This window comes from Nyctibius grandis, chromosome 4, assembly GCF_013368605.1.
Source record: "Nyctibius grandis isolate bNycGra1 chromosome 4, bNycGra1.pri, whole genome shotgun sequence".
NCBI lineage: Eukaryota > Metazoa > Chordata > Aves > Nyctibiiformes > Nyctibiidae > Nyctibius > Nyctibius grandis.
This window is the reverse complement of record NC_090661.1, coordinates 4,708,871-4,733,120: the sequence shown is the minus strand read 5'-3', so window position 1 is coordinate 4,733,120 and position 24,250 is coordinate 4,708,871. Positions and strand designations below refer to the sequence as shown.

At 38.2% G+C, this 24,250-nt stretch overlaps 1 protein-coding gene across 1 annotated transcript in view; it reads right to left on the bottom strand.

Moving 5' to 3' along the window:
• NELL1 (neural EGFL like 1) overlaps positions 1–24,250 on the bottom strand; it is a 296,528-nt gene that overhangs the window by 218,221 nt on the left and 54,057 nt on the right. Inside the window, exons 5-10 of the mRNA XM_068398442.1 lie at positions 17,520–17,616; positions 11,512–11,584; positions 11,187–11,269; positions 6,187–6,321; positions 5,223–5,325; positions 1,575–1,648 (exon numbers count right to left, since the gene is read on the bottom strand). Coding sequence (XP_068254543.1) covers positions 1,575–1,648; positions 5,223–5,325; positions 6,187–6,321; positions 11,187–11,269; positions 11,512–11,584; positions 17,520–17,616 — 565 coding nt within the window. The remainder of the gene's footprint in view (positions 1–1,574; positions 1,649–5,222; positions 5,326–6,186; positions 6,322–11,186; positions 11,270–11,511; positions 11,585–17,519; positions 17,617–24,250) is intronic.

Here is a 24,250-nt window from a genome sequence, read left to right as displayed (position 1 = left end):
AACACCTGCAACCAGTTATTGTCCATTTCCATTAGTGAACACAAAATTACTACTCTCAACACCCAGTTACAAGCACAACAACCACCAGATCATTGTAATCTTTTCCAAATGTTTTTCATAATTGTTCTAGCAAACTGATCTGTCAATAACAGTTGTAAGCCTCCCCTTTATCACCATTCCCCCTCTACAAATTCAACAAGATGTAAAAATAAAAATACTTGAAAATTACATGTGAGAGCAAATGTGTTTAAAATAGCTGAGCCTTTCTGAAGTGATAAATCATATTTCAAACACATGCATACTCACAACTAATACATGTCTCAGCAGAACAACAGGCATTTTATAATCATCTACTACTACTCTCTTCTTCTAAGGTTAGTCTTGACAACAACTCATTTCTGCCACGCTTATGCACCATGTTGCACTCATTTCACTAACACTCCCTGAATGTTCCTATCCAACACAGTCTCCATTTACCTGTGTTCTTAAATACTGACTGTAGTTGACTAAGTGGCCAAGAAGGCCAATGGCATCCTGGCCTCTAGTAAGAACAGCATAGCCAGCCAGTCTAGGGAAGTGATCGTCCCTCTCTACTTGGCACTGGTGAGGCCGCACCTTGAGTACTGTGTCCAGTTCTGAGACCCGCACTTCAAGAAAGATGTTGAGGTGTTGGAGCGAGTCCAGAGGAGGGAAACCAAGCTGGTGAAGGGTCTGGAAGGTCTGACCTATGAGGAACGGCTGAGAGAGCTGGGGTTGTTTAGTCTGGAGAAGAGGAGGCTCAGAGGTGACCTTATTGCAGTCTACAACTACCTGAAGGGAGGCTGTAGTGGAGTGGGAGTCGGCCTCTTCTCCCAGGCAACTAGCACTAGGACAAGAGGACATAGCCTCAAGCTTCGCCAGAGGAGGTTCAGGTTGGACATTAGGAAGCATTTCTTCTCAGAAAGGGTCATTAGACATTGGAAAGGGCTGCCCAGGGAGGTGGTGGAGTCACCATCTCTGGAGCAGTTTAAGAAAAGACTGGACGTGGCACTTAGTGCCATGGTCTAGTTGACAGGGTGGTGTCAGGGCAATGGTTGGACTCAATGATCCCAGAGGTCTCTTCCAACCTGATTGATTCTGTGATTCTGTAAACTTGCCAAGAAAGACTCCAGATCAATACTTAGTAATTTACCTCAATTATTACGAGGGCTACATATAGTTTAAATAATATAAGGGTAAATCTAGAGTAACTCAAACAACATAAGCCAAGTTGCTTCAAATTTCAGCAATTTGGCTGAAATTAGTAACTGGCTCAAGATGCTGCTGCCTTTTTCTAGACTTCATGAAAACAGGAGATAAAAGAGAAGACATCCCTCCAAGTCATTTTGCCCGTGTTTATATTTCCTTGCAAGGGTCAGATTTCTGCCTTGTTTTCATATTTGTGGGTTTCACTGACTTCAAGGTCACCTTTTCAAGACAACAGATGTCACATTTGCTTGAAGGAAGCCTAAAGAAATGCACTAACTTATCATTGTCACTTTTGAACACCATGCATACATTTAAAATCAGGAAAAGTTTGTACAACTGAAACTTACTCGGCATTCCCTGCAGCTCTTGGTTAATACTCGTTGACCTTCTGCTAGCACTTTGCCTCCATAGATACACTTTGCTGTAATTTGAGAGAATGAGGGAGATAAGAAATAAATAAATTAAATCAGTACTTAAGTAGTAAACAAATGCAAAGTATAACACAAAAGTAAAACCAGTACTCACATACACTGAAAAAATGTGAATACGTTAAGAATATTATGCATTTTGCTTTCATCGGAAGTCAGTATTATACATAACTACAAATAATGTAGACAACAATAAATTCATTTTAAGAGTAAGGAGCACCTTTACTCAAACTAAAGAGAAGGAATAAGAGCATAGGATGGTATGTACTGGACCAAATTCATTAGTATTCGACAGAAAATATTTTCATTACTGACATTCTGTAGATTAGTTACAGTATTTGTGTTACTAGAGGTCTTCATGACTCAGTTCGAGAACTGGAGACATTTATTAGTGTATTGTTCATCAAGAGAATAATATAAGCACAGATTTCAATTAAAACTTCAGATTTTTTGTGGGCACAAAGGTGAGCTCTTCAACTGCTGGAGCACTGCAAAAACGCATCAGATGCAGCAAATGACTCTATGGAATCAACAAACCGTACAAATCTATTCAGAAAAATATTCTTAAGGCACACACGAAATAAGCAGATTTCCCAGGAAACTGAAAGCTCCTACTAAAAAATTATTGTCCAAAGTTTTGACCCTTCTGCTAAAGATAACCAGCTCCACAACCAAACCAGCAGAACTAGAACACGTGAGCACTCCTCATTCATTTCAAGGCAAAGTCAACTAGCTTAGCTTAGGACTACTGCCACCATGAAGACGGTAGCCTTCAGCAACGCCACAGTAGCGTACGGCTCAGTCAAGTATTACCTTAACTATCACAGACCTTTTGGAACTAGATATCTACGCTTCAATTCCAGAGGAGGACAGTAAAACTCTTAATTAGGGAGAACAGTTGGACTGTTACGATCTTACACTAATCAAGTATCCATCATAAAGGCACTTCACATTACTAATAAGAGCAGTGCTAACCACTGATAAAATAACTTTTTGCTGTGGTGTTTCAGCACTCTCTGTGCTTGACCAATAACAGTCTGACCTACGACACAAAGGAGAGCTAGAAGATATGAATCCTATCTTGCAATTGAACAAAGCTTTAAAGTTTCCTGAGTCAAGGCACATGCAGAGTGAAAGTAAAAGTGTTCAAAGTACTTGGTTCTCGAACAAAAGCCACAGGCTGTCTAGGAATTGTTTTACCTCAATTTCTCTCCTGAATACCAAGGTAAGGGAACCAAGCACTTACAGGTGCATGTGTGCACCCCTTACGGGTGATACCAATAGGAGTATTGCACAGCAGCAACTCTCATAGCCCATTTGATTCCCAAATTTTAAACATAAAGGAATGACTTTGCTTCTATCAAACCCTTAAAAGCACCATGTGAGCACATCTGCAGGAATGGGTTCCTTCGGTTTCTCCAGTCTTTTGTATTTCTCCAAATCGTATTGACTAATGTATATTTTGTAGTTTTGAGTATTATCAATCTTCCTAAGCTTTCAGATGTAAATTTGCTTCTAAGGATTTTTTGTTTAAACTCACACTCTTGAAAACGCTCATTTCTTTAAAAAAAAATTGCAAGATTTTCAGAAGAACTCAGTTTTCATCATCCACAATGCATTTAAAAAACAGGCTTCTTCCTTTTGGTACCCTAGTTTTCTTCATTTTTCTAAAGCTGCCCTAGTTTTTGTGCCTGAGTCGTCGTGATCTCACTTATGGAGAAAGCTTCAAATCAGGAAGCCTCGTTTAAATTACGAATCCCAGTAACTATTTTTGGGAGAAGATGAATCAGAGAAGTTTCCTTTTTCTTTCCACCTATTCTCCTGACATTACTGCTTTTAACAAAAGAACGGACACACTGGAAAGCAAGTTAATGCACAACTCAGAAAAATGATGACATTTTAAACAAAATTATAGTCTTTTGTCATATATTAATTGGAAGGCTAACACAAGATGGCAGGGATCAAAACAGAACCGCCTCTTTTTTAAAACCCTTAACATATCAGACACTAGAGCTACTTTGTTCGTTAACCCTCAGCTAAGACAGGAAACTGTTCAATAATCCAGCCATTCAATAATCCCTAGAGACAGCAAATTACAACTGATGATTCTATCAGAGCTAAATAGGAAAAGCACAGAGAAATTAACACCTGCGGTGCAGCTCTTTGGAAAGCCTCAGCAATTACTACTATCTACCCAAAAGTGACTGCCTCTCGCCCTAGCACGTCATTCTGTCAAGGAGCTGGCATTTACAATCAATTTCAATCAACTTCCATACATCTCTTCCCATTGACTGACATGCTGAGTTCTTGTCAGAACAACGAGTCAAGTTTGTGCCAATCACTGACAAAAGGCAAGTTTGATTGTTCATCTTTCATTACAAATAATAGGAACACAGTTTACTCATGGGGATCTACGGTGCATCTACAATTTTGTGCCCTGCAATTCCTTTGTGTCAGATTTTGACCGCTGTGCATACATGCATGTCAGCAAAGACATGTCAAGAGAAGCATCCACTTTTGTGAAAGAACTTCCTAGACTCTCAACATTACAAATAAAAATATTTTGAGACAAAAAATACAGGCCAGCATGGCCACTTTACCACCCATGTACTCCGTTCATAAACATCTTTTAGTAAGCAGAATACTCATGCTGATAAATAGTTCAGAGAAATGAGATTACATGAGTAAACAAGAGTAAGCATGAGATCACAGCTAAAAGGACGTTTGTGCATGGGACTAATGAATTCAGTGATTGAAGAAAGGTGACAGAATGCTAAAAAGAGTCTTATTATTTTCCTAATGAATCTTAAAATAATTCAACATCCCTGTCTTAATGAATTATTGAAAAAACTCATGTGTGAAGTTTACTAGTCCCCAAGAATAGAGGGGGAAAAAAAACAAAGATAATTTGTGCTTCTTAAGGTAAGACTGGCATCAGTATTCAGCTAAAATTGTCTTTGTCCCTTGTACTACTACTAAGGAAATAAATATTGACTATTCCTTCCAGGAATGTTACTTACAGCTTGCACTTCCAGAAGAAGAAATGAAAGCTGACAATAACACTGATCATACAGTGTACTTTTTTTTCTTACTTCTCATGAATTTATTTTGAAATTAATTACAGCAAACTATCACACCACACAGTGATACTAACCCAAGGTCTGAAATTCTGGCATGTTTATTTTAAAGAACAACCTTCCAACCCAAAATAAAAGATAGGCAAAAAGATAACAGCTCAGTTTATCGCTCCTCACTACAGAAAGTTCAGACCATAGGCTTGATGGTCCTCAATATTAACAAGAGATACAAGCTGAAGCCAAGTAAGGCTTCCCCATCCAAAACAAGTAGATGAATGTCCACTGCCAATAAGTAAAAAGAAAATCTTACAGATTTGCAACGCTTGTTCATTTCTCAGCAATTACTTATTTCCTTCTTAAATCAAGTTTGCCACTGTTATCTGAATTACCAGGATCTATGAAAGTAATTACAAAATGCATCTGCTTTCAGGACAACTTTAACTCTGTTTAAATAGAGGGTGAAACTAAAAGGTCCATGTGATGTACTTACCCTTGCATATTTTGCAGCACTGGCTTTCCACATGTACAGGGAGAGCATCAGGAGGACAGTCAAGAGGGGGACAGGACATCCTTCGGCACTCCACAACTCCACTCTAAGCAAAAGTTTTTAATACAAAATTCAACTATGACTGTTGTAATTAGTGAGTATTTTAAATAAAACACAGGAGACGGAAAACTATTTATGTAAATGAAAACAACATTGCAGATTCCAGACCCATCCTTCAGTAACAAGTTTAATCCTATCCCAACTACAAACTTGAATTAAAATGCATCTGAAGGTGACCGACCCCATTTTGACATATATTACTGGTCTTACTCCACTTTCCCTGAGCAAAGTGCATTAAGTGGAAAACATAAGCTCATCCTTAAAAGAACATAAGCACCACTTTCCGTAGGCTGTGTCAATCATCTTCGAGATTTTTAAGAATCAGTTTTCTATTTTCTTGAGCAAACAAAGACTCTCTTCAGATATTTATCAAATAATTTCAATGAGACAAGATTTACATACTAATTCTCTTCTGTTCCTTGCTTTCTCAGAGTGATAAACACTGAAAACAGAATCTGCATGTTGTTACCATGCAAGATGCAACTAAGCATCTATGAATACTATTAAGATAATGATTCCTTTTTGAAAAAAATACTGCAGGGAAAACAATTCCAAACCATACAGAGACAATGCCATGCTTTCACCCCAAAACCATAAAGTCCTCACAGAAGTAATTAGAACAAATAAAAGAGTGTTGCCAAGGGAAAGCAGATTTTATTTGTGAAGCTTGCACACAAGCAATGTCAAATTTTTATTTATTTATTTTACCATTTCCCTCCCTATTGTTCATACTGCCACTAGATGCATACTGAAAACATAATAATTCTCAGAGTTAACATTACATATTCAAGGACCATTTTCACATTTTAATTAGGTCCTACTCCTTAAACTCTTTAGAAATTCTTACTTTGCATGTGCAATTCCTGCAGTGATCATCTTCAACCCATGAGTCTTTGTCTCTGTAGATCAATCCATTTACTTGACAAGTCTTCTCACAATGACAGTCTTCCAATTGACTCAGTCTTGTTTCTGCATAATTTAACTACAAATGAAAGTAACTTGATGAGATTTCTGCAATTCAAATACGTGATTTTAAAAAAGCAAATATGCAAAAGCGGTATACTCATTTTTAGCCTAACCAAGTTTGACTACAGCCTTCGAAACACAACCAGGATGTCAGCAGGTATAAACTAATGCTACTCCTCAGACTTTGATGGAGCTATCCATGTTAACTGACAACAGCTTGTGACTCATGCAACTGACTCTTGTACTGCAACAAACCCCACTAAGATCCCTTCAGGAATGTCCAGGCACTACCAAAAGTACACAAACTACAATTGTTTTAAAATAAAAAAAATTTTAATTGCCCATCAACCTGATTACAAGTCAAAAAGCATGAAGACTGGCAGGCTGACTTTTCCTAATCATCCCCATTGCATCACTGTTAAGCATCAGCCAGACTAATACTTTCTGACTTTTCTAAAAGTCTTAACCTTCTAATAATGAGTGAGAATTAGAGGGGAAAAAAGCATTTTAATCCAGCGCAGTACAAAATATTTCCAGACTGTGATTAATGAAGAAGCCATTCTCCTGGAGTAAAGCCTGGCCTGGTGGCTAGCTCTTAACATTCCTTGCTGTTCCCATTACCTCCTCAATTCCAACTACTAAAATGCGTATCAAGAAGCTAAAACTGATGTCTCTTTTCCAAGTATTACATTTGCATGCTAGCAGTTGCTATGTTTACTGATGAGATACTATGCAATAATAAGTGGGGACAATGCTCATTCATGTAGCAGCAGCAAAGGACAAGGCTTTTTGAACTACCCTCTCCTAAGCCCTATCACAGACCTCCCCTTTGTACAAGGTACCATCTTACCATCCTCCAGAGAGGAACGACCCCCATCTAGGCACAGCTTGCACCCAGTGCCATCATCTCTAATCCCTAAGAGCACTCAAAATGACTTTCCCATTTACTAATACTAAAAATAAATAAATAAACATATAAATAAAGACTTAATATTTAGAAGTAAATACGTGCATTCTTCAGGCCCCAGAACTGCCATTGCTCTAAAGATTACCCTGGTGCCAAGTGGGTAAGAGTTTCTCAAGGGCTTTATTTTTTACACTCACATTTGTCTTACACGTACAAGCCATAACACTGAAGCCACTGCAAATAGCAAGGCTACCTAAATCTGGCACAAGATAAGATGAATGCATACTCTATTCAGCTATAAATATGATGCTATTATCCTACATTATAGGTTGCTACATTTTAATGGTAGCAAATTTTATAAAAAAAAAAAGATGCACAGTGCTATAGTATTTTTACATAATGCTATATACCTGAATTTCATATATTTCCATCCTCTAAAATTCCATCCACTTTAAATGAAAGTATTCTAATATTTCCTTTTTCATTCCTGCCAGTAAAAGAGCAACATATTTAGGAGGAAGAAAAGGAAAATAAATACTAGGCCAATTTCTGTGATTTTTTTATTCTCTGCAGTCCTCCTAAGAAAAAGCCCTGAACAAAAGCTATTTATTTCTTAAGTTGTTATTCTGGGATAATAGCAGATTGATACTCATCTCTCCCAGACTCAGCATGATCCAGTGACTTCAAAACTGCATTTCACATTTTAAAGGCAAAACTGTCCTCTTACTGAGCTGCTTGTTTTCAGCAGAAACCCTTTTCAAGTCATTATATTTAGTCATTATATTTACAGTGTATAAAATAGATTCAGTTTTGTTAAAAAGGAATTTGATTTGTCTTACACTTCTACTGTATTTACATATATTGTATTTTTTTTTAAATTAACATTTCCAAATAAATGGGCTATACAAATTTTAGAGAGAAAGGACTTTACAAATACACAGATTTGAAAGTAGTACTTGATATTGTCCTTTGTCCTGGAAAAAGAAGAAAGCTCTAAGAGAATAAATATTTTCAATTTATTAGCTTTTTCTGTCACTTGCATTATCTTGATAAGTTTTATCTACTTAAAAATCATTTACCTCCTGATCTAAAAAATATCTTTAAACATAGCTGATCAATCAAGCAGATCAGCAGAAGGAAGGCATGCAACAACAAACCCTCCAATACACAGAGGTCAATGAATGCATCACAGCTCAAAGAATCTGCTCAGAAACAACATTTAACTGTTACCTGCTATACTGGAGTGACCAGAAACATTCTGTTTGTTTCTAAACTTCGGGCCTTAATTGAAAAAATTTCTACTGAGTGCAATAAAACAATTAATTCCTTAAAATTAGCTGAAATATCCTTCCAAATGTTACCAAATGCACCCAACTAGGTTTGCTGAACATTTTAAACATCAGCAGAAAATTCTCAAACTTCAAGCATTTTTTAGGTTATGAATAGAAATAAACTGATGAGGGAGAAGCAGCTCACACCATACCAAACATTTTTCATATACTAACCAAATCCTAAATTCTTAACGTTCAGGAATATTTGGCTAGCTATTATTCACAAAACTTATTTAACACTTTCCTTGCTTCTCATCTGTCCATATAAATAACTGAAAGATGACAGACTTCTGTAAAAAACGTATTGTTTCTGGCAAAATTAATAACAAAAATATCAGGAAAAAAAAACAAAACTATCAAAATCTACATGGAAAATTTTGTTAATCATAAAAGTATTCCTGGCCGTATAAATCCATGATGTAAACAAACCAGATTAACTAGTCTACCAGTGAACTCAAGTGCTTGATTTTTCTTGGTTTTACTCAAACTCAAGCTTTAACCTTTCTGACCTCAACCAAGGGAAGATTCACTAGCCAGCACTAGCCTTATGGGACCCTGAGGTAAAGCCCAAGCAAGAGGGTACTCTCTTCTGCCTACGTACTGCATAATTTGCACTGCTACTAAAATTACTGAAGCCTGAAGCCACTAGTCAGATGTTTTCTTCCCAGACAAGCCCTGGTTTGAGTCTTCATATCTTTATGTCATATAAACTGCATGTACACATTCATTGCAAACAACATTCAGTGGTCTATTCAATGGTGTAATACAGCTGTAACCTAACAGAAACTGAGGGAGAAACTGAAATCGTAGATACAGGGGAGCCTAAAAGCAACAACTGGACATCAAACCACAGGGCCCACTTCTCCAAAACGCCATGTTCATGCTCTGCATCTCTTGGTGCAGGACCAGGTGCTGGGGTTCATTGCTCATGTACATTAGCAAGTCATTCTCTGACCACCTGCCCTGCCAAACAGGAGCTCTGTATGCAGCTGCACAGCCCTCCTAAGCCTTGCCCTTTGCCTTGCCATACATCATCCCTATATGACATACTTGTATCTACATTAGCACCATTTGTGGCTATTGACCCCTAGGGCTGAAAAGGCGGATACAAACCTTAATGCTTTCCTCAAGTCCCTTTATTTTTAACTTGCATTTGTCTACTAAATTAACTTCCTTTCCTGCTGCATGCATTTTCCTGGACAACAATATTTCTACAACAATTGCAACGAAACAGTCAGTGCACTGTTATAACAGGAAAGGAACTCACAATGAAGGATTATCCCAGCACCACTTTATGGAAACACAAAGTCTTTGCAGTACAAATACTGTGTTATTTGCTTCCCCTCATAAAGTTCTAGCAAGCAAAAATATAATTAACAGCAGAGAAAGCAAGTTACTCAGTACAGTGGATAATTGGAACTTGCTCACACCACCAGCAGGGCTCAAAATAATTGCCTCCCTTTCAGAGTACAAGCAGCAAACTGAACTAAAAGCTTCACATTTCGCACTGGGAGTCTGCCTGTCCAAAGCACATCAGCTGAGTAAGTGCATTGCCAGTATAATGCGCACACTCTCTAAAAACAAAGTTTCCCCTTTCCTATCAGGAAGGAAAAGAACATTTAAAGGCAGTGCAGTAAAAAGTATAACGCTTTAAAGCTAGTAGCACTACTACACAAATCCTATTTTTTTAAATTCCTGTTCAGTAACTACACTGAGATTAAAGGCATCTACAGGTTGGTTGCAGTTGCACTTAAACCTATAAGTAATTAGCATGTAGGTGCTGTTTCAGATGAGACTATTAATTACCTTTTACCACAGACCAGATGGTTCATGAAAATTAACCTCAAAAAGTGTTCACAGACTGCCCTTTAACACACACCAGGTGTTCAGTCACCTCTAAAACACAGCTTGCTGCCCCAAAACTTCACCACAGCCTTTGCTGAAGGGCCTTGGCCAACACAGAGGTTGACTGTGTAGTGTGGGAGCAGACCCTAAAGAAAATCTCCAAAATCCAAAAAAAAACCCAAAAAAAACCGCTACAGCTTCCCATTCATCCTACTCACAATCCAAATGAAAAAAAAAAAAAAGGGGGGGTGGGAACAACACCCACACATCACACCACTTGGAGCTGGGTTAACTTTTACACTGTAAAAACCATTGATCAAAGGTGACGTCAAGCACAGAGAGCAGCTTTGCAGGCATTTCCATTTTGGAACCTCATTTCAATTCCCAGGAAGGAGACTACGCCAGTCCTGAAGACATCACAGGACTTCCCACAGGGAAACACACACCCTCTGACAGCATCACACGGTGAAGAAATTGTTGAGGGATTTCACTCCTTTGTTTCTGCATTTATCCCTCAGCATGAGAAGGGAAATCATGCTAAGGCCTCTCACAGAAATCAGACCCTGGGCATTTTGTCACTATCTCACAAATAATAAGGCAGACAATAGAAGCTGTATAAGGCTTAAGTGACATCCGTGAAGCTATATCTGTAAGTCCACTGCAGACAGGGCTGAAGGAGAAAAAAAAAAAATCAGTCTACCATGAAAATGTAGAATAATTGCAAAAGGAATAAAAACTTTCATGTTGGTTTTAGCACAGAAGGAAATGGGCAATTGACAAAGAAGCTTAGGTACCTACTTTTGCAGTCATTTTTGCCAGGAGTTCTTGCAAATCCATGATTCCTTGCACCAGACTTAAGAAATCACTGCAGGTCGGGCATGCTCAATAAAAGAAGAGTAAAAAGAAAAGGAAAGAAAGAGAAGGAAAGACACAATAATCCGTAAATAAATCAAGTCAGATATACTACTGGATATCTGAACATAAAATGCAATCTGTTTACACGGAACTTTTGCCTTCTGGAAGTCAGCACATGCAAAAGTGACAAGCCTGAAAATATTATATTTAAAACAAAGAAATAATTTGTATGAAAAATCTAAAATAGAATAAAGAAATTGCTACTTACTGCGATTCAGATTAGGACACTGCGTTATATATCCATTAGGTATAAAGATGACTTTCACATCTTGAATGACACCCTTTGTAAAAGAAAAGAAAACTGGTAATATAGATTACAAGCATTCACTTAGATCTGTACAAGCCTTTTCACAGCTCATTTCTTAAGTGGGTACAAAAAAATTGACCAGCTCACTCTTCTTGTGAGGAAAATAAATGAAGATGCTCAAAATATAACAACTCCTCTTATCTTCCTGTGTGTTTGGATATTAATTTTCATAAAACATAGAAATAATATGGCTTTGTCTTTTGCAATTGCCAAATATAAGCTGCTTAAATGTCTTAAAATGGGATGAGACTGGTGAAAAAGCAGTGAAACAGTATCTGTGCCTATGACACACTTTGCCAAAAGACACAAAGAAAACATAGCAATACTCTTAGTGATTTAGCCAAATAAGACTGTGAAATCAGACATTATGAAAAGAGAAGTATACAGTGCAAGAGGTAACTAAGAGTCTACACTTCAGCTGTCTGGTTTAGTTTAGCCACTAGCTTTGCATCTCAACAGGCAGCTCATGTAATTGTGCCATCAGTTAGAATTAAATCCTCTAACACAGACAGATGGAAAGATTCCCTATGCAGGACTGGCAGAAATCAGGACTCCAAGGTCAGTGACAGCTAGTGCAGGTTGTATGGGGGCCCAGAGACTGAACCAGGAATGGCAGGAGAGAGGAAGGACCAAAAGGTCCAGTGCCGGCTGCATCCTCTGTTGTCCCTGACTTGAAAAGACGCCCCTGACAGAAGCAGCAGACACGAAGGGTCGCCCAGTATCCCTGCAACACCTGGGTCCTGAAGAACCCAAAATCCTTCAAATAGCCTAGAAAATGCTGAAGCTTGTGTTTGCTCTTTTAAGCTCCATAAAAAGCTCTTGCTCCATCTTTGACTGTTTAACATAATCACTCCATGAGATCCACTAGCTTTAATAATGTCACGGTCACTAAGGGAGAGGAGTAAGGGAAAACAAGGGACTTCTAGTGCTGCTATTTGCATTTCGCCTGACTGTGAATCAGATGTAGTGACAGAGGTCTATCTCCTACCAGACACAGAGATTTTCTTTAATTTGAAAGGAAATTTATCATCACGGCAGTTATTATCTGATTCATTTACTGATTCGTAAGACTATGTTTTAATCTTCGGTTAAATTGCAATAGAGCAGATTTTGCAGACTGAGGACATAGTCACTTGCTCAAAACATTGAACTCTCTCCATAAATAAAATATAGGCCTCAGCCCTTCAAGCCTACGTGTTCGTCCGCTAAAACAGCAGAAGGTAATCAGCAAGCACTGTTTCCTGCTTACTGTTTCATGATCAAATATTAACGGAAAATACTAATAGACATAATTAGATCACACTGTCTTTCTTGCAAAAGTATATGCATTTATTAACCTTTTCATCTACGAGAATAATGAAACCATCATAATAATGAGAAGTAATACCATCACTGGAAAAGGAACATCGTGAAAGCCATTTTATATACTTTCTGCTAGCAGTCATCAGTGAGAAATTAGGTGAGGCATAAAAATATATTTCAATGCTTAAGTCTCTCCTGTGAAAAGCTTAACCAAGAGTAAATGAGATTACAAAGTTTCACCAGAGCATATTGCACAGCTAACAAGACATCATCCAGAGAGAAGTGATGTTTTCCTCAGCCCTTTCTTAAAAAGTGCATATTGAACTTCAAGGATGTTTGTTGTATCAGAGCCCCACCACTCAATTGTCTTTTGGATAGATTTGCATTTAAATACAACCTGAAGAGGAAACACAACTGTTTCTTGTGTTTTAATTTCTGGCTACATGAAAGCATGTTACCATGGAAAAATGTATGAACTTCAATTCACCAGTGTAGATGCCTTCTAAGTCTATAAACCCTCTGAAACAGAATTAATACAATCAAATATAGAAGTGAACCTTCAAAGAGCAGAAATTTCGCTGATGTATTTTTTTAATAGAAAGACTTCATTATAGGGAAACACTTATTACAGCCATAATTATTGTAACACATATGAACAAACTTGGACTATTCCTCCTTCAGCGTTCAGTCTAGGTTGCCGAGAGCTTTCTACAGCCACAGTCAAAAAGAGAATTAGGCATGCCAAGCTTCCCAGGTGAAGCCAAGGGCTCTGGTTCACCTTGGCACAGAGTGTTCTTCAGGCAACATTCTGTGAAAGGACATCAGGATATGGCCTTGACAGGGAGATGTTAGTGGTCAATATCTTCCCGGTTTTGCCTTTCCCAAGCAGACATCACCTTTACATTACCATTAAAGCATTCAGCTAATTACAACCAAAGCTTCAGGTCCATATCAGGGCTCACTAGCTTGAAGTGCCTTCATCTGTGCAGGCAGATTACCAGCTACAAAATTAAATTCAGGCCTGCAGCCTGAAGCCCATCCCATGAGGATGTAATACAAAAGCCCTGTTTATTGCACTTCTCATGTCTCTATTAAATAGAGGACTCCTCCCACGATCTGTGAAAAGGCTCGTATATTCCATGAGCTCTCCACTTCTGCATTTTCATTTCCTCCATTGCTTTACACCCTCTTTAAAACCTCCTTCGTCCACAGAGACAACACGGGCCACACAGCTGTGCAAGTTGCATCGGCCAGGGCTGGTGAGAGGCTCTGCATGGAGGCGTCAGCAGATGTGCCCGAAACCCTGTGCCTAGGCGATGCCACACCAACACCGCTAGATCCCCACTAGATCAGCGCTGTGCTCCCCTACACAGGGCAGGCATGTCCCTTGCCAGGCGCTTGAACAGTTGCCCTTGGCACTGTATTTACCTCACTGTAGTCAGTACAACTCCAAGACCAAAATGACTGCAGAGGGCCAAGCACACATATGATGCTGAGCAGTAAAAATACCAACATACTTCTCAAATGCCTACTATACAATCCCCAGACACAGTAGCAGGATCAATGGAGCCTATAGCAGATATGAAAATTACCATCTTTTGACATTAATCACCTAGTCAGCAATGCATTAATAAGCTCATTTCTGCACCACCTAAGGAGGGAACCTTAGGGGGAAAGGTTCTCCCCAGCAATAAAAGGAATTTTGCAGATAATTCTGATCCTGATAGCAATCAGATCCATCCTAGAGTGAGGGTTCCCTCGATGTCTTGTATCACTCTTCCTCCTTTCACAGTCACATTTACTTTGGTTTCCTATCTGATTATAACAGTAGTCTTTAGCCCTAAAACAAATCTTGCTTTTGGGCCACACAAAGAAACCTGATGGGTCAGCATGTATTTTTTGAAGGAAGATGAGATTCCCTTCAAAGCAAACAGACAAAGCTGTCTTAAGTGTGCTTCACATTTGCTCCTGCCACTGCTGTGCTAAAACCATTCCATCTTGTCTGAACTCCAAATGCTTAGTCGTAGCAGGTAAGTTACAACTAGTAAGAGATACTAGTTGTAAAGGGCAAGACTTCAACTCCCTTAGCTATGCCACAGAGCACTTCATTCCCCAGCAAGGCCACAGACACAGCAGAGCAACCTGTGGAATAGTCACTGCAAGGAAGGATGTGGCACAAAAGCATAAATAAGAAAAATGACAGCAACTAGCCACAGTGACTTATGAATATCATATCCTCCCATTACTCTTCTGGTCTACTGAAGAATTATGATCTAAAATAGGCATAAGAATATGGCCCAAAATGTGCTTCAATGCTATTCATTTATGGAGAAACACAACAATTAATTAACTATCATTAAAGGAAGAAAAATTTTGGAACAGTGAGGAAGATAGAACAGTATCCAGTGCTTTTTGTGACATACATTATCATGGCTCCAACACACATACAAAAATGGTAATTCTTTTTTAACGCTCTTATTTCCCTGCAGATCTCTGTTTACATTAAGGAAAATAGATCTATTTTTTTATATGCTAAAACAGTGAAACAAATTGCTCTGAAAAAGAAAGGGAGGTCCTGCTGAGCATGTAAATATATGGAAAGAAATGTGTACTCTTTACAAACTGGCAAAATCCCAAGTTTTTGCAATGAGTAGCATTAAAAAAAGTAAGATTTCTGAAACTCTCAAGCAGGATTAAAAAAATACAACCAATTATATTTCTGCCCTGAAGAAAGTTAGCAAAATATTCAAGCATGCATAAAGCAAAGGCAGGCACTTGTCGGCTTTCATTATGATCAATAAAAACTGTCAGCTCATTAGCATATCATTAGCTACCCTGCTGTTTCCAAAGTGTTAATGCGTAGAAATATTAATTTACAAACATATAATATCCCAAAGTTCTGAGGCTCTGACTGCCTGCATAAAATAAGAATTTAAGATGGGCGAATCCAATCTAACAACTTCTTTTTCCTATGTAGCTATAAACATATGTTTACCATCTGTGGAATTATGGGAAGCAGCTGAGGTAAAAAAACAACAGCTGTAGAATAAAATAATACTATCAATTTCACTTCACAGTGACAGCTCAGCTGCTGGAGGATGAAACATATTCTAGGTTCAGAGCAACTCTCGGACTGTCATTTAAGTTAAAAGTTAGCTTTTACCTCTGTTTCACAATTAAAATTGTTAGTTGCTATGCTTAAATAATTTTAGCATAAAATAATTGTCCTAGCTTGTTGAAATCTGGGGACTTTGAGGAGAGGTCCTCAGGAAAACAACAACTTGTAAAATTGTCTTATGAACTGACAGCTTCAAAGGGAAACCAAGTGGGTGGGAAATCACCTTGGCAACAAATCCATGCCAGTATCGAGGATAGGCAGATTGGCCTATCACTGCACTACAGACTGATAAACACTTGCACCAGGGCTTGTTATTCAAAACTGGAAGAAATATCAGAAACTTTTCTGTAGCTTGCATACAAAGGAAAAGAATTCATTTTCAGGTGGAGTGGATGGTTTTCACTTGTTGGTGGATTTAGTTTGTTGCTTGGTTCAGCAATTCAACCTCATTCAGAAAATCATATAGCCTCACAAGGGGCCAAAAAAAGCTGAAAGACAACATACAGGAGAGGGCTTTTGAAGTTATAGGTCATTTCTCTGTCCTTTGCAATTTTGGAAATATATTGCCCTTAATTGAATCTGAAATATATTACCATTACTTGAATCTTCTTTTTCCTCTGCAAAGTTCCTCATGCCTGTACTGGTCTACTCAATGATGATGTCTTGGGGAGCCTCATAAATGGACAAAGACAGGCTTTCCACTAGAAGGTAGGAGTAGCCTGAGTCCTGCCAGCTAGCCAGCCTTTCAGCCTGGGCTGTTTGGAAGCAATGGAAGCTCCAAAGGACAAAGAAGCTCATGAACAAAACCTAGTGACCCACTATTCTCTCTCTGCTGAGAAATACAGTGACACACTTAGTTGAGGAAAATAGGAAGAAAGGAAGGTAACTCCAGGAACAGAAAAATCTACTGGTTTGAAGCAAGCCAAATACACTGCATACAATAGCTAGTGTCTGCCAAAGCCAGAAGGATCACAGGCCAGAAGACCTCTGCTCTAGAAGTCAGTGCTGAAAGAGGCAAACAAGAGTCACCCTAGGCAAAGAGCAGAAGGGTGAGGGTATTCTGCACATGAAATTGAGGAGGAAATGGCCAGACAGTGGTGCTCTCAATCATACTCAGAGGCCGAGAGACCACAGCAAAGCTGTTGCTTTCGGAAGACTTAAAGATGAAAGCCACGAATAGACTCTGACACTGCTACGCAGTCTTGTTCTGTCCCCAGGAGTGGCAAGGCAGAGCACAGCAGATAGGTGAAACCTAAAGTAAGGAAACCAAACAAAACCCCCAAATACTGGGCACTGCAGTCAGTGACTACGATGCTCTACCTTGCAAGAAGAGATCGTTTAAGTGTTGGACCTACCTCAAATCCCAAGTCCACAGTTTCTACTAAAATTCATACAAATCATATTTCAGGAGTGTAAGACAACTAATCAGAAGTATCTTGCTGACTATTTATTAATTTCCTTCTTCGTGTGCCATTTCATATCTGCTTACCTTAAAGAAACCATGTTTCCTGTTTCTCTGTCCAAGCCATAAATTGATTTCAGGTGTCAAATTGGTTTCTGGGGGATCAATGATGCGTTCATAAATCCTGTAATGAGAATACATTGCCATTACTTGAATCCTCTTTTTCCTCTGAAAAGTTCCTACTCAAAATCAGTTAACAATAAAACATGGAAACTAGAACCAAAGAAAAAAAAATCATTAAACACAATATTTATCATTGACAGTTTTGAAGCTATATTACAACTTTAAGAGCAAAAAACAAACAGGGAAAAAACCTATGAAAATCACTAACGTATAAAGACTGCATAAAACTGAAACTCCCCTTGTGCAGCTGTGCAGCACTAGGCTGAAGAAACACAATGTCAGAAGCCACCATATTAGAGAAAACAATAGAATGGGAGCATCCTAGCCTAGGGGTCTCCTTCAAACTCAACTACCGGTTCTGGAGAAAAAGTGCAGTCACAAACAAGATCCAACCAGAGAAACAACCCTTTGAGATGTTCAGACTGTAGAATTTTGAATAGACTTCACAAAGAAACTTTATTCTGCCTCTGCTCCCATGGCCTTTTTGTCTCGACATTTGTGTTATTCATCCCTGCACCTGGACCTTTCATTTTATCCACTTCTCCCCTGTTTACTGCTGTTATTGAATTCACTTGGCCTGGGTGCTCACATGTGCTGCCGCTACTGCACATCCAGCTTGCCCATGTCACTGGCACAGGTCTGGTACAGAACGGGACCTCTTTGTATACGTTTGGTACCCTGCACTACAGGGACGTTTTCTTGGTTATTCTTCAAGGAGCTAGAAATAATAGCAATAATAAATAACAATGATAATGAGTAACAAGAGGTCCATAAGCAAACTTTATGCACTGCATAAACTTGCACATGAATGCAGTAACCTCCACACCAAATTTCTAAAATTAATTCATGAAAAATCGCTGTAGCACAGCATTTTTAAATTTAAAAAATAAGTATCTGGAGTTTTAAAAAGGTTTTGCTTGCATTTTTTATTTATTTTTAGGAAAGCTGTAATGAAGTTTCCATAACACCTTTTTTCAGGAACTCAGACCACTAGAACAATGATATCATTTTAGAATATGAAGCATTCGAGACCAAAGTTACTGACCCTGGATTCTCATATTGCCATGTCACATCAGTGGGAGCCATGAACTTACTGCTTCATAACAAAAACAGCATGCTTAATATGGATTATTGAGAAGATGATGAAATATATTTCCACTACTGTACAGCTCACAGGGAGTATGTATTGCTGTGTAATCAGACCAGCATGACAGCCAATAGAAAAGACCTGGAATGTGTCAAGACCTGTAGCTTAAAGGGGTGAAATTATCTGTATGTTTAAAGGGGTGAAATTATTTTTCTTCTTTCTTTAAAGCAATGCCTTTAAAACGAACATGAAAAATGAACACCAAAGAAAAACACAAGTCAATCAACACAACTCATCGCACAGTCACCTTCCCATTTAATACTCCAAGTGTTTCTAGCACAGGCTCACCAGGGGTAATCATTGATCTGCATGTTGTAAGTTGCCACATTATTGGAAAATTCACGCATTTGCAGAAGCCTAGAATAATCTCTCAGTATTAAAGAACTTCAAGAAAGCTCTATCAAATTTTTCATGCCAGAGTACACAGAGTTGTATATTCCACCCACTTTTGTTTATCCAGATAAGAAGGAAACCATTTGTCAAAACCAAATCGAAGCAATCTAAAACACTAGAGGCAAACTTACTATTTCCTTAAAAAGAAACAACCACCACCTCAAACCTAAGAACAAAACAGTTACATGAAAATCCCAGCTTAAGAATGTTAGTACAGGAGTCAGAAGACTTCTTCTAATACTCATGATTTTATTGCTCAGGTTTTTCATAACTATCATCAGCCCTAATTCATCACATTTCATCAACATGATACATTCAAAGCTCTAGGAAATTTCTGCCTCTACTACTAAATTACTTCTTACTATCTATAAAATTACTATGCTGAACTGTTTTACCTGTTCAAACAGCAAAACAAGATGATCTTCTTTTAAACTATGTTTTGAGAATTATAGGAATTTTGCATGCACTATCTCTATCAATATTTTAAGGTGTAAGTAGACCCCTTCTACCATAACTCATGCAAAACTGAAGATCTACTCAAATGCAAAACTGCTGTAAAATGCTGAACAGGGAACAAAGAATTGACATGCTCCTTGAGAAAACTAATCACTGAATTACACTGTCATATTAGGAATTTTTCTTTAGATATATAACAGATCTTTATTCATGACTTAGGTTAATAACATACTCACCAGAAAATTTCTTATCTCTTAAAAAGATTAGTCAATATTCCATAAAGAACTCCATTTCTGCTAACAGATGAAATCTCAATGCTTAAAATAAAGCAACAGACCAGGTTCAACAACACTAGTTATTCAAGAATATTTGATTTTTACTCACCTGGCCTAGCTAAAGTTTATAAAGGAACTCTACAATATGTCTGCAATTACCTATAAAAAAAAAAAACACCACCTAATTTTTAGCATAAAGCATAGAAACTGACGCTATTATATGACAGTTCAACAACAGCAAGTAAGGAAGACAAATAAGACACAGGCTAAAATGGTTTATTTTGTCTTTCCTGACAATTTAACAAAGACTTTCAACCTACATGGAAAAGGTTGGAGCAACCTTCCTTCCAGAGTCTCTTCAGAAAGTACTATTCATAAGACACGTGCTCAGGATTCCTCATATTCCTCTTCTGTTCTACTCTAATTCCAATTATGAAGCAGCTATTTACCTTAAATTAAGGGATTCATTAAAGGTTGGTTTGTGCCTTATTCCATATACATTTAAGAGACCAGTTGGTTTTCTTCTCTCTGGATCTGCCCCCGAGTAACAGGCTTAGGATTCAAGAGAAGGCATGAGATGTAGATCAGTCCTTGCTTACCTTTCTGTGTAAAAAGATCACAGAATCACAGAATCAACTGGGTTGGAAGAGACCTCTGGGATCATCAAGTCCAACCTTTGACCTAACACCACTGTGTCAACTAGACCATGGCACTATGTGCCACATCCAGTCTTTTCTTAAAGATCTCCAGGGATGGTGACTCCATGCTGGAATGGGACTGATGTTTCAGTTGACACCGGTTTGTGAACAATGTGAGCTTACTTTATTACTGTCCACTGTTAAACATCAGCAAAAAAGTCCCAGCAACCATACATACACCTTATCGCTACCCCGATAATCCCCTCTGTACTCTTGGGAAATGAAAAGCTCAAAAAGCACATGTGAATTCATAACAGTCAAAAACAAAACAAAAAAAAGGAATCAGAGGGAACATGGTTCACCATATACTACTTCTCTAATGAAAAAATTAAAATTGGAAAAACAAAACAAAAACACAAGAGTCCTGCAACTCCTGACAAAAAGGGAGAGTGATGCTAAAAAATCCAAGGGACTTTTCCAGCAAGACTGGAAGTTGCTACACAAAGGTAAAACAGCTACACAAAGAAAAAACAGAACTATATGGAAGTTTTTTAATCAATATGAGCAAAGAAACACCATAGCATTACTAACTCTCAATCAGTGGATTTAATAAAGATGAAAAGAAACATTTTCAAATATCACTGAACAGTTTCACCAGCTACACTCATTGGCAGCTGATAGCCAGCAGAGTTGACTGACATGCAGCTGGAGCAAAGCCAGGAACCAGGCATGTTTCCTGGCTGACAGGATCATGTTTTAAGTCACAAGAACATCTTACGCGGTGCAGCATTCCTAGAGCAGATTTTTGAGGAGAGAGACTTCATGGGTATTGAAGACACCGTGTCCATACAAAATTATTAAGGTGGCACTTGAGTAAGTAGTTGGGAACAAGGTTTCACCTACACATTAGGATTACCCAATGTATGTACACCACTCACAAATCTATCAAATATTACTGATTATTCAGGTGATTTTTCAGGGCGTTCCTACACTTAATCCCATAAAGCATGAACATTTTGTAACATATTTCAAAGTGTAATGAGAAAGTTACTACTTAAAGGTGAAATTCTGTCATACTATGACCTATGAAGTGGGAAAAACCCTTGCTCTACTCCCCTTCCTGCACTGGTTTTCTTTTAGAAGAAAAGAGGTGCTTTTCAGGCTGAAAAACTACTGTTGCTGAAAAGACACAAAAGGATCCTTCTTTTACAGCTACATTAAACTTCCACATCATTCTCATTCCTTTGCTCGATTTTCTGGGCTGAGGTGTGTCACCTTCTATGGCTTTATCCACACTTGACCAATACTTTGTATTTGGCATATGAATAGCTAAATTATATCTACTACACTTCCAGTTTATGAAGTGCTAGTCTAGAGCTCCTTGGAGATCAGTTTCCAATACATTTGGCTTTGATACCCCCTCCCCCCCCAGAGAAATACGCAATACATTTCATAAGAACAGGAATGCTTAGAAAGAGGACTCCAGGGAACTGTGGTCTCTAAGATTACTGCAGACTGAATAGCCCCTCCAGCATGAGGAGACCCAGGTCTCTAGGTTAATGGAAGCTCTACTCCATACTTCAGAATTTCAGATTTATGATTACTGCATTCACTTTCGAAGGGAAAGCTTGATTTGCCCTTACTTTATGCTGGCATATTTCAAAGAAGCTAAACCATAAACCTAGAGTAATACAACCACGAACCAATCCTTCTTTCTTGAAATGTTCATGCTCAGAATACATTCACTAACCACTAATCCATTTAGCTAAACGCAGTAAGAAAAACAGCTGTTAATTGACAAAGACCCATGACAGCCTTGTGGTTTGTATCTACATTTCTACCCTATCTGCACACTTTGGTTTATTAAGTATTCTTATGCAATCCTCAGAAACACCTTTTTCAAGGACACATTCCAAGCAGGCATCTGTGACATAACGAATACAATATACAGAAAACAGAAAATCTATAAAATAATCAGTGGATTCCTGAAGAGTATCTAAAATATTCGCATGCAAATACACACATACACACCTTTTTCTGCATAGAAGATGACCCTCTCTAGGCATCAAGCTCTGTTGGACAAGGAGACAGTTTCCTTCCACACATGCAATCTAAAATTATTTTTAGCATCGTTATAACGTTCTGGTAAAATAGGGAAATACTCTCATTTTACACATGTGCAAACTGAAACACAGAAAGACTAACTGATGAACGAAGATCACAAAGACTGAGTCGGGGAGGGACACTGCCCAAGACGTAAGCCACTAGACTGAGCATGACTGAGGTGCAACTGCCTCACACACTGGGCCACATTCCCTCTGGAAAAAATGTGACAAGGAATTGTCTTTGCAGTAAAGAAGATTTCTTACATGCAACTTTAACAAGCAAAAGTTAACACTTAGACAGTATTTCCACTTTTGTAGAGATGCAGCTCTACTACATACATAAAATATTTGCCATGCAAGAAGCATTTTAGAAACGGCTGAAATATTTAGCAGTACATGAAAATAAACTTTGTGTCTGTTCATATTAGAATACATCAGTCAACGTGGACTGATCAGGAGATGCAACTGCCTAAAATTCTGAACTATAAAATAGACTACAACTCCAACAGTTACTACAAAGTAGCACACCAAATCATGACATTTCCAAATTCTTTCAGGACTAAAATATGAGTAGGTTACTAAAATACTGCAGGCTAGATATGAACCAGAGAGATTTATTTTATTAGCATTACACTTCAGAAACAAATGGCTGCAGTCTAAATATTCCTGTGGCTAAGGCACAGAAGGAACCTCATTTCTCAGTCCCTCATCTCTATTAATCCAAGAACAGGCTTTTTTGTTCCCAGTATGGTTGCCACACTTACTCTCACAAAGCTATAAATTTCCATGTGTGTGACCAGGTGTTGAATTCATTTCACCCAATTTTAGATGTCTCAAAGGTTTACACCTACAGTGGAGTTAGTCCTCTAGACTCACTTATTTAATGAAGAGAGACATAAGTGTTTCTAGGGTATGATTCATCCTACAGTACATGAATCACTCTCTGAAGGCCCCTCCAATGACTGCACAGTAGCCCTTGCTGATATCATGGTGAATCATCAAAACAGATCTTTGCAATTCAAAACCTGATCCTCAAAACTGACATTCTCTTGCAACCACTCGTTACCCTCTATACATCCATCTGGATCATCAGATCCTTTAAATAAACTGAAGGGTATGGAGAAGTCACACAAAATAACACACTGTTCATGGCAGAGGCTTTGAAATAGCAAATTATGTAATAGAAAGTCAGAGGAGAGAGGGAGGTTCCCCCATGTTTTGCATTAGTCTTTCTCCTAATCTGATTTGCAGAGGTGTTGACCACCTTGACCACTGCTACCATTCTCCAGCTAAGGCTGCAAAAACTCAGTACATCTGAAAAAGCAAATGTCAGGCCTCCTAACACAGCCCATTGCATAAAAATAACCAGCCGCTTCAAAAAGTTTGTCCAACTTGTTTTCTGAATCCCAGCTGCATAAAGAAACTGATTATTATATGAGTCTCTAGCTTTAAGATACAATATTGGCATTTGTCTTTATGTCTATTCTTCTGAAGGGATTAAGAACTGATTTTGAAAAGAAATACTAGGATATCTTTATATATATCTCTTTCAACCCATTTTCTATATGCTTCCCAATGAAAATGTGTCAATACCAACGTGATTGGATTTTCTTGACAGTGT